General features: G+C 44.0%; 1 protein-coding gene across 1 annotated transcript; it reads left to right on the top strand.

Annotated features, from left to right (window-relative positions):
* Positions 1-35: 35 nt before the first annotated feature.
* Positions 36-11896, top strand: LOC139435171 (5-hydroxytryptamine receptor 1D). Its single transcript, XM_071205599.1, has 3 exons — positions 36-186; positions 10321-10454; positions 10607-11896. Exons 1-3 carry the CDS (start codon positions 36-38, stop codon positions 11894-11896), a joined length of 1575 nt encoding a protein of 524 aa, XP_071061700.1.
* Positions 11897-12024: the final 128 nt, after the last annotated feature.

The following is a 12024-nucleotide window of genomic DNA, read 5'->3' as shown; positions in this document are numbered from 1 at the left end:
ATGATGTGAGGGTGGCAGCTGTCTTCGGGTGGGACATGGAGAACCTGGACGGCTCCTTGTCCGTGCTCGTGCAGGCGGCAGCGGCCAACGCAAGCCGGGCAGAGGCTGCGGGATCCGGCCTGTCTGCGAGGACCCAGCTGCTGCTGGAGATCCTCATGGTGCTCATGTGTGTTGGAGCCGTAACAGGTAGGCCTACATCATTCAACTGCTGACTTTTAGATTTAATTTGTATAACAGCATCAACAAAATGTTACAGATGTTATCGCGCTCTACTTATTTAAAAACAATAACCCGCGTAAAGTTGCTGATAAGAAACGTATTGTTCGCAAAAGCACGTTCCAGCACCTCCATTTAATAGTTGCATAAATGGAAAATTATCCATATCCTGCGTCAATTGATTTCAGATCAAATTCCTTTAATTTTACGGGACATATGTGTACTTTGACTAGTTTTAAGCCATTTATAAAAAGGGATTTGCCAGGTTGTGAAATAAACCTTTGGCTGACATTTGCAGGGCTTTGTTTTGTAGTTCTGTATTCATACTACAAAGTATCTCTAATGGACCATTGCAATTGTGTTTATTGCTTAAATGTCAATGACATTTTAAACTAAATGGTTTATTTAAAAGTTAGACCCATTTTAGCCAAAATGGGTCTAACTTTTAAATCTCTCAAACTCATTTTAAAACTCATCAAGCCATTTAATAAATGTATTAAATTAATACATTTATTAAATGTATGACTGCATGGCTTGATGAGTCATTACAATCTAAAATATCAGAAAATCTATGACCTTTTTATTGTTCACTTAGTCTTAGTGAGTCGACATTCAAAACTGTAAAACTGAAGGCTTTTGGAAAAGTAAGATCCATGAAAATGTAATAACAAATACATATATGTAATGAGAATACATGTTGAATATGTTTCCTTATTATGTACATTTACAATGCTTTAAGCTGTATCATGCTGTATTTTGGTGTCAGAAATATCATGCCAATGCCTGAACAAATTAATATCTGTGTATAAAGTTAGATGTTCATATTTAATTAAAGTTACTTGCATGACTGCTCTGTTACATTACATTGCATTTAGCTGACGCTTTTATCCAAAGCGACTTACAATAAGTACATTCGACCAGGAAGACACAACCTTGAAGAAAACAGAATCATATAAGTACATCAGGTTTCATAGAGCCAAGCATTTCAAGTGCTACTCAACTGGCTATAGATACGCCAGTCCTTTATTAGTATATAAGTGCTCTGTTAGCAGTTCTTTGTTAGTAGTTCTATCGCTCGAGGTGGAGTCGAAAGAGATGAGTTTTCAGTCTGCGCCGGAAGATGTGCAGGCTTTCTGCTGTCCTGATTTCAATGGGGAGCTCATTCCGCCATTTTGGAGCCAGGATAACAAACCCACGTGTTTTTGCTGATGGGAACTTGGGTCCCCCTCACAGCGAGGGTGCAGCGAGTCGTTTGGCTGATGCAGAGCGTAGTGCACGCGCTGGGGTGTACAGTTTAACCATGTCCTGGATGTAGGAAGGGCCAGATCCATTCGCAGCATGGTATGCAAGTACCAGTGTCTTGAAGTGAATTCTAGCAGTTACCGGAAGCCAGTGAAGGGAGCGGAGTGGTGTGGGAAAATTTAGGAAGGTTGAAGACCAGACGAGCCGCTGCATTCTGGATGAGCTGCAGAGGTCGGATGGCACATGCAGGTAGACCAGCCAGGAGGGAGTTGCAGTAGTCTAGGCGTGAGGTGACGAGAGCCTGGACCAGAACCTGCGTCACTTTCTGGATCAGCTGGGGACGCATCTTCCTGATGTTGTAAAGCGTGTATCTGCAGCAACGAGTTGTAGCAGCGATGTTTGCAGTGAAGGACAGGTTGTTATCTAGGATCACACCCAGATTCCTTGCAGTCTGGGTCGGGGAAACAACAGAGGTGCCGATGTTGATAGTCAGGTCAAGAGTGGGACAATCTTTTCCCGGAAGGAAAAGCAGTTCAGTTTTGTCAAGGTTGAGCTTGAGGTGATGAGCGGACATCCACTGAGAGATGTCAGCTAGACAAGCAGAGATGCGTGCGACGACCTGGGTCTCTGAGCGGGTGTGAAGCTGACCGTTGAGCGGCCCAGACCAAGCAAGGAGGCAGAGGCAGAACGTCCAAAAATATAACCCGACGTGGGCATTTATTAAAATCATGGGCACAAAGTTCACCGCCTCAATCCTGCGGTTCTCCTTTCACACACACACCCAGCCCTCTCAACAGACAGAGAAACAGAGCCTAAATACACACACTCTAATCAGCACAACAAGACACAGGTGAGGGGGGAGGAGACAACACAGGACACCAGGTGCACACAATCATCAGCCACAGACAACATATACTGTGCAATCACGCTAATAAAGTGCCATATTACCCGGCCTGAAGCCGTTAGTCCATAGTGACGAAGTTCCCTTCGTCACATTGGGGAAAGGACAGAATTAATTGGGTGTCGTCAGCGTAGCAGTGGTATGAAAAACCATGCGGGCTAATGACAGATCCAAGCGAGTTTGTGTACAGGGAGAAGAGGGGACGACCAAGAACAGAGCCCTGAGGGACCCCTGTAGTTAATTGACAAGGGTCGGACTCAGACCCTCTCCAAGTAACCCTGTAGGTGCGGTCTTTGAGGTATGAGGTGAGGAGGGAAAGTGCAGAGCCTGAAACTCCAAGTTCTTGGAGAGTGCGAAGGAGGATCTGATGGTTCACCTTCACCGTGTCGTATGCAGCAGACAGGTCCAACAGGATGAGGACAGAGGAGAGGGAGGCTGCTTTAGCAGTGTGCAGTTCCTCAGTGACAGCAAGGAGGGCAGTTTCTGTGGAGTGACCTGCCTTGAAACCAGACTGGTGCAAATCCAGAAGGTTGTTCTGATGGAGATAACAGGAGAGTTGTTTAAAGACAGCGCGTTCAAGTGTTTTAGACAGGAACGGGAGTAGAGAGACAGGCCTGTAGTTTATAACATCAGACGGGTTGAGAGTGGGTTTCTTTAGGATAGGGTTTACTCTTGCCTCCTTGAGACTGTTTGGAAAGTGACCAGAAGTTAGAGAAGTGTTGATGAAATGGGTGAGAAACGGTAGAATATCAGGAGCGATAGTCTGAAGGAGGTTTGAAGGGATAGGGTCCAGAGGACAGGTGGTAGGGCGGGCAGAGGTAATGAGGGTAAGAACCTCACTTGGCGAGAGAGGGGAAAAGGAGGTTACTGTGCGGGTGGAAGGAGGGTCTGGTGACCCAGCGGTGAGTAAAGGTGAGTCAGAAAAAGAAGAGCGAATATCATCAACCTTTTTTTCAAAGTGGTTAACAAAGTCGCTTGACAGAAGTGAGGAGGGGGGAGGGGCTTTGGGAGGGTCCAAGAGGGTGGAGAAGATGGAAAATAGTTTTTTAGGATTGGAATAGGAAGATTGGATCTTATCTTGAAAGAAAGTGCTTTTTTGCCTGAGAGATCGAAGCAGAGAAAGAGGAGAGGAGAGCCTAATAGGTTAGGACAGGAGTCTGCAACCTTTTTGACCAAAAGAGCCATTTTGCTCCTTTTTCCAAAACATTTTTTTTTCTGGAGCCGCAAAACATATTTCATAGTTTTTTTAGCATTTAGCATTTATTAGGCTATTTATTACATGATATAAAACTGTTAACCTCTAATAAGAAACAAATAACTCTTATAAGGAGAATTAAAAATACACAGACCTACTTTAAAATAAATTAAACACAGCACTTGGGGAGTCCTCTGCACATTTGAAGGGAAAAAAATATATTATTAAAATGGGCCCACTTTGAAATAAATAAAACATATAGCTGCACCCTAAAAAGAGTTAAAGGTAGGGTAGGTAAGAATGGAGAAACCAGCTCGAGTGCGCTAGAATTTGAAAGTACACAACCGGAAAAAATATGCCTCTTCCTTCAGACTTTCTTACAGAGCCCCTCCTCCAACACACACGAACGCGCACATGAACGCGCACATGACCAATGAGGGCACGAGATAAGTTTGTGCACAGATGGAAGGCTGACAGGCAGTTAGGCCATCCAGTTATTTTATCCGGGCCGGCTCAGATGATTGGTCGTGCTTTTTACAGTACTACGGCTTCCAGAGATTAATTTTTGTATGGATTTATTGTCAAAGCATTTAATATATTCATTGCTATCGGGACGTTAAGAGCATTCCATGGAATATAACAAAGTGTTTTCTGAAATAAATTACATACCCCATTGAATTATGACTGAAGATCGTCAGCTGTCTTCCTCTCCCTTGTTGTTCATCGATACGTAAAGGCTGCACCGCCGTTGACAACTTCTCTACATATCAAACATACCGGTAAACCAGCATCGTTTGCTGTGAAAGCATATAACTCTGTCCACACAGAATTAAATCCTGTGTTCCTCCGGTACTTTTCTTTGATTTATCCATAGTTCGCTCATCGAGCCGGGGGTCAGGTTATTCGCCTCCAAGAAAATGTGCTAGCTCGGGCCCGTAGCAGGATGTGACGCATATTTTAGTTGACCTAATTAAAACCGTTTTGTTTTTTATTTATGTGTCACAGTATCACCTCAAAATACAAGATACGAAACATTTTCAACCATGCAACAAAATATAAATAGTCCTACAAATACTTTTATTTTATTTCCTTCTTATTTTTGTCTAAGCTCAAGGGAGCCAGAGCAGAGGGCTTAAAGGGCCGCGGGTTGCCGACCCCTGGGTTAGGATCAGTGGCGGCGCTAGGGGTTGGCTACTTGGGCTCAAGCCCCGAATGTTTTCTGAAAAGCCCCGGATGTTTCACTTAAAAAAATTGTTTTACAAAAATGAAAGACATTCAGACAAAGGCATTTAAAAACAGTAAAAGATAATAAAAGAAACATTAGAAGAAAAAATACATGAATAAAAAGTTACAGTGCAGTTTAAGATATGAATAGTTCACACAGAAGTTCCACTTTACTGATGAACACAACAGCTCAGTTTCAATTAAAAGCAGCGACAAAAAGATAAACCACACTAAGTCAGTCAGGGATGTGTGAGAGGAGATTATCTAATTCCTCCAAGAAGTCCCCCAAGGCGCCTGGTGGACGGTAGAGAACAACAATGGTTAATTGTATAGGATGGGTTACTGTGACGGCATGGAATTCAAAGGTGGAAGGAGTGAAGTTAGGTAGCTTGAAGAGGGAAAAGCTCCATTTGGGAGAGAGCAGGAGACCAGTGCCACCTCCTCTGCCAGTGGGTCTGGGTGTATGGGAGAAGGAATATGCTGTGGAGAGAGCTGCTGGGGTGGATGTGTTGAATGGAGTAATCCAGGTCTCAGTGAGAGCAAGGAAATCCAGGGTCTGCAGGGAGGCGTAGCCAGAGATGAAGTCAGCCTTAGGAACAGCTGACTGGCAGTTCCACAGGCCGCCTGAAACTAGATGTTGGATCTCAGTGGAGCACGTGGGATAGACGAGAGCAGGCCGGTTATAGCGATTAGGAGATACACGGGGCCAGCAGTGATAATTGCGAGAAGACACATGAACAGGAATGGAGAAAATACACATGATTATAGCATGAGGGGCTAGAAAGCTAAATAAAATAAAATAAGACACCAGCGATACTTAGCTCAATCAGAGTAGGATTTGCCTCCTCTTTGCCACCCTCGTGACTCCAGCAGGACTCCAATGTCTTTGTCAGTCTTACTCCAGCAGGACTCCAAGGCAAGGCAAGTTTATTTATATAGCACTTTTCAACACAAGGCAATTCAAAGTGCTTTACAAAAAACAAAAGACATTAAGAAAATGGCATTTAAAATCAGTCATTAAAAAGAAAAGCTAATAAAATAAACATTAAAAGAAAAAATACATGGATAAAAGTTAAAGTGCAGTCTAAGATATGAACAGTTCAATTAAAAGCAGCGACAAAAAGAAAAGTCTTCAGCCTGGATTTAAAAGTAGTAAGAGTTGCAGCGGACCTGCAGGTTTCTGGGAGTTTTTTCCAGATATTTGGAGCATAATAACTGAACGCTGCTTTACCATGTTTAGTTCTGACTCTGGGGACAGAAAGCTGACCAGTCCCTGAAGACCTGAGAGATCTGGATGGTTCATCATTTAGCAGGAGGTCAGAAATGTATTTTGGGCCTAAACCATTCAGTGCTTTATAAACCAGCAGCAGTATTTTGAAATCTATTCTTTGACACACAGGAAGCCAGTGTAAAGACTTCAGAACAGGAGTGATGTGATCCACTTTCTTAGTGTTAGTGAGGACTCGAGCAGCAGCGTTCTGAATCAGCTGCAGCTTTCGAATAGATTTTTTTAGTGAGACCTGTGAAGACACCATTGCAGTAGTCGAGTCTACTGAAGATAAAAGCATGGACAAGTTTTTCCAAATCCTGCTGTGACATTAGTCTTTTAATCCTAGATATGTTCTTTAGGTGATAGTAGGCTGATTTAGTAACTGTTTTAATGTGACTGTTGAAACTCAGGTCAGAGTCCATGACTACACCTAGATTTCTGTCTTTATCTGTTGGTTTGAACATTGCAGGCTGAAGCTCAGCGCTAACTTTTATACGTTCTGCCTTGGCTCCAAAAACCATTACCTCAGTTTTATCTTTGTTTAATCGGAGAAAGTTCTGACACATCCAGTCATTGATTTGTTCAATGCACTTACTCAGTGTTTGAATTGGAGCATAGTCTCCTGGTGAAATTGTTACATAAATGTGTGTGTCATCCGCATAGCTATGGTAACTTATTTTGTTGTTTTTCATTATCTGAGCCAGTGGTAGCATGTAGACGTTAAAGAGAAGAGGCCCCAAGATGGAGCCTTGAGGTACCCCACATGTCATATTTGTCAACTCAGATGTGTATTTACCTATAGAAACAAAGTTGTTTCTGTCCTTTAAGTAGGATTCAAACCAATTTAGAACTGTTTCCGAAAGTCCCACCCAGTTTTCCAGTCGGTCTAGTAATATGCTGTGGTCAACAGTGTCAAACGCAGCACTGAGATCTAATAATACTAACACTGAAGTTCTGCCACTGTCTGTGTTTAAGTGGATGTCATTAAAGACCTTTACAAGAGCAGTCTCAGTGCTGTGGTTTGGACGAAAGCCTGACTGGAACACATCAAAACAGTCATTTAAATGCAAGAAATTACTCAACTGTTGAAAAACAACTTTTTCAATGATTTTACCTAGAAATGGAAGGTTTGATATGGGCCTGTAATTGTTCATTACTGAAGCATCTAGATTATTCTTTTTTAAGAGCGGTTTAATGACTGCAGTTTTCAGGGCCTGTGGAAAAATACCTGAGTAAAGAGATTTGTTTACTATATGAAGTAGATCTGAGGCCATGCAAGGCAAAACATCTTTGAAAAATCCTGTTGGAATAATATCAAGGCAGCAGGAGGAGGACTTCAGAAGTTGTATAATGTCCTCTAGGTTTTTATCATTAATTTGATGGAATTGTGTCACGATGTTTGACTTGATGTTAAGTGGACACAGAGACAACACATTTGCTGTTCCTGATGCAGAGGCACTGACTGCTTGTCTGATTTTTCTGAATTTTGTCAGTGAAAAAGGAGGCAAAATCATTGCACGCCCTGGTGGATAAAAATTCAGAGGCTACTGACACTGGGGGGTTAGTTAGTCTGTCGACGGTAGCAAACAAGGCACGTGCGTTGTTTTTGTTTTTGGTAATGTCAGAGAAGAACGATTGTCGTACGTTTTTCAATTCCAAATTATAAAGGCTAAGTCTCTCTTTATAGATTTCAAAGTGAACCTGGAGATTTGTTTTTCGCCACCTGCGTTCCGCTTTTCGACATTCTCTTTTTTCTGTTTTCACGGTCATGGCCTTTCTCCATGGAGATATTTTCTTGCGAGACACTTCCTTTACCTTAGTTGGAGCAATGGCATCTATAACATTTTTAATTTTTGAATTAAAATGATCTACTAGCTCATTTACTGAGATGTACTTGCAGGGGCAAGTGTGGAAGAAAAATTCTGAGTAAACATTTCCCTAGTATTTTCAGTTAAATATCGCTTTGTGGTTACCTCTTTTTGAACATTTTTGTGAACAGAAATAGAGCTCTCAAAGAAAACACAGGAATGGTCAGAGAGTGCAACATCAGTCACCACAACCTTAGAGATATTCAGACCCTTTGAGATAATTAAGTTCAGAGTGTGCCCCTTATTGTGTGTGGGCTCCGTCACATGCTGAGTCAGTCCATAGTTATCAAGAACACAAAACAGTTATTTCGCCCCTCTGTCCTGGGGGTTGTCAACATGGATGTTAAAATCACCAACAATGACTAGACGGTCAAAGCCAATACACACTATAGACAGCAGTTCGGTAAAATCATCAAAACAGCTTGCACAGTATTTGGGTGGCCTATAGATATTTAGGAACAGAGCTCGAGAGGAGCATTTCAGCTGAAGGGCCACATATTCAAAAGAATCAAAGTTTCCATACGATGTCTTCCTGCATTGAAGGGAATCACTGAACAGAATAGCAACTCCACCCCTTTCTTATGCATTCTTTCCTGACTCATAAAACTAAAGTTGGGAGGGGTTGATTCGATAAGAACAGCTGCACTGTTATTTTGTTCAATCCAAGTTTCTGTTAAAAACATAAAATCGAGATTGTGCTCAGTGATAAAATCATTGATTAAAAATGTTTTTCCTGCCAAAGACCTGACATTTAATAAAGCTAGTTTAAGTTTGTTAAACACACTATCAGTCATGTTTTTTGTAACAAGCTGTGGCTGACATGGAATCACTGCTAAATTAGATAAACTCACACAAACGTTTGAGTGCTTCCTGTATCTAAGATGATTCACCGCTCTTAATCTATTACCTATCAACACAGATATCGGCAAAGCTACAGGCAAGCAGGGCCCCGGCATGTCCTGGAAAGAGTTGAGAGTGCCATACACCCTTGAGCCTGGACCCAGCAGATATCAGTTTGCAGCGTTTTGTACACACACATCCCTATCAGGCTTTGAAGGGGAGGGAGGACCCACCACCCTGCTCCTCTCATAGGAGGGCAGAGTGAGGGCTACACTGTAAGCCGGGGGAGATAGTGTGCATCTCTGCTTCGGTGATTTTGATGGGCGTCGTTGAGGGGCAGGGGTAAAGGACATGCTGCCAACCCTGCGTGTCGCCTTCATGCGGTCATCGAACTCCAGGGGGGTGGGCGAGGGTGGAAGGGTGAGCGGAGAGTAGAGAGAGCTGGGGGATGAATGAAGAGTATCCTCGAAGGCGTTGACAGCGGGGGTGACGGGCAGTGGAGACTCCTCCATTTGTGTCATAGGTCTCCCATAATCAGAACATTCCTCAGGCGGGTGCAGTGATACTTCTTCAGGGTTTTCTGCGCGATGTGTTGTGTCTTTCTCCTGTTTTGATTCCTCTTGCCGCTTGTCCTTGGCAGAGGGAACAGATTGATGACGCAGGCAGTTGAATATGTTAGAGATAAACAATTTCACTCCTGACTTGTTCAGGTAAACTCCATTTGCCTTGAAAAGATGTCTGCGGTCCCGGAAAAAGTTCAAATTGACAGAATGGTCAATACATGCAGTTGAAAGCCAGGTGTTCAGTGCAAACAATCTGCTGAATCTCTCCACTCCTCTTCTGACTAGCGGTAGAGGGCCACTGATGAACACCTCTGCATTTAGAGAGCTGACAGTTTCCAACAAACATTTAAAATCTTCTTTCAGCACTTCTGACTGTTGTTTCACAACATCATTTGTTCCAATGTGCAGAACCACATTGAACCAATGTCTTTGTCAGTCTTCGGCTGTCTGACGCTGACGCTCCAGGAAAGAGCTACCTAAAATGGACGCCTGATTGCTGAGTTCTCACAGCTGTGGGGCCACGCCCCTCTAATTAGTTTAGTTAACTCTCTACAGCTGATGGGCGACAGCTGAGAGGCCGTGCCTATTGTAATGCAGGCTTGAGTGCCTACTGAGACCTGTGTAACAGGTTCACGTGAGCAGATCTGAGATAAAAAATCTCTCAAAAGCGCCGTTTTAGCTACAATAACTACAGAACAATTATACAGAGTAGAATAAATGAAACGGAGAAGTCTAATTAAACAAGAATATAACTTACAGTCGTTGCTGTGTCAATAGGTATTGTCGTCACCCGGTCTAGATGCACACTGTTAACTTACAACCATTAGCAGTGCTGTTCATAATTATAATGTATTTGTGTTATTCAGACTCGTTGTGTAATAATGTTTCATATTCAATTATTAAATCACATCACTTTTGCAGATAGAAAAAGATGGTTGTGTGGTCTACATCTACCCAGTCTGACCTCTGTGTCATTGTGTGTCTGTTGTATCTCTGTGTAGGTAATATTCTTGTCATTGTTATTGTGGCTGCAACCAAGACTCTCCACTCGGTGACGTCAGTGCTGATTATGAACCTGGCCGTCAGTGACCTCCTGGTGGGCGTCGGAGTGATGCCGTTTGTTGCTTTGTCCATCGTAAACCGTGGATGGGAAAATTGTAATGTACGTCACCTCTGTCTAAAACTATTTACATTACCTTAATCTGACCTCTTATGTCATAACACCTATTTTTCTTTGAATCAGTGAGTGGCATGTGATAAGATCTCTCTCTCTCTCCTGTCTGACAGGACCTCTGCCTGTATGTGGGTTACACCTCCTCTGTGTACTGCACAGCTTCTGTTCTGACATTAGCAGCCATCGCCCTGGACCGCTACCACTCCATCATGGACTGCCTGCGCTACAACTCCCGCTGCACCGTGTGGAGGATCTGCGCTGTGGTCCTGTGGATCTGGCTGCAGGCTCTGGTCACCAGTTGTCCCCCCCTGCTGGGCTGGAGCTCCGTCAGCTATGTGGTTCCCATGTTCAGCTGTGCAGTCAACTGGAAGAGCAGTCCCAGCTACACTGCCTTCATGGCTGCTCTGTCCTACGTCATCCCGGCCGTGGTCATCCTCTTCTGCTACGTGAACATCGTCAAGGTGGCACGCAGCCATGCCAGGAGGATTCACACCCTGGAGGACTCTGTGCAGCGCAGCAGGAACTCTGCTTTTGATGGGGACTCATCAAATCACCAGCACTGTGGGAGTCTTCACAGCCCCTCCAGACTCATTTATCATGTGAGTGGGCAGTTTGTTTCTGAGGTCAGCAGAGAAGAGGGGACTTATATCAGCCCTGATGCTAACACAGAGCAGAATAACCCTTCATCAAGACGTTTGTTCTCCTTCCTGGCCCAGAGCGCCTCCCAGCCCCCGCTGCAGAACTCACAGCAGAACCAAAACCACCATGGATTGGTTCGTCTTTTTCTGGTTATCGCAGCCTTCTTCCTCTGCTGGACACCTTATATGGCCGTGGCCCTGGTTCAGGCCACAGAAACTGCAATATCAGGCCAGTCCAACCTCGTCCCCCCCACTGCGGTCACCTTTTCGTACTGGCTGGTGCTGCTGAACTCTGACATTAACCCACTGCTGTACGCTCTGCTCAGCAAACGCTTCCAGGGCGCTCTTCAGGGACTGAGGCAAAAAGTAAGAGCCCGATTGGGAAGTGTGGTGGGCAGGGGAGGAGGGGTCAGGGCAGAGGGGGAGGACGGCAGGAGTAGCGACCCCTGCACTCTGTCCACTACCAATCCTGGTCCAACTTCCAGCTCTGGTGATGACTCCAATTATTCTTCCGTGTTCACTGTCTGCACTGACTTCAAACATCACTCAGAAGAGCATCCATGCAAAGTGTGTCACCGTGAAAATACCCTTCCTTGTTGCTCTGTGTGGCAAGGTGCTGGTGGGGAGGGGAGGGTGGACTGCCTGCAGGTCCCCTCTCGGCCACAAGAGGGCAGCAAATTACCGTACTCCGCTCTAACCAAGGAGCGGCAGGCCACTTTCTTCTACGGACAGATTACAGTCAGAGTGGAGCATGATGTTTGTTAGAGTTAAAAACGCTGATGCTGTTCAACAATTACATATTTTTCTAAGTCAACTGTCAAATCATTTGGGCAATAAAATGTGACCATTTTTGAAAATATTAAATCTATGATTTTTTTGAAATTTTTTCTAAA

Source organism: Pseudochaenichthys georgianus, chromosome 15, assembly GCF_902827115.2.
Source record: "Pseudochaenichthys georgianus chromosome 15, fPseGeo1.2, whole genome shotgun sequence".
Lineage (NCBI taxonomy): Eukaryota > Metazoa > Chordata > Actinopteri > Perciformes > Channichthyidae > Pseudochaenichthys > Pseudochaenichthys georgianus.
This window is presented reverse-complemented; position numbering and strand designations above follow the sequence as displayed.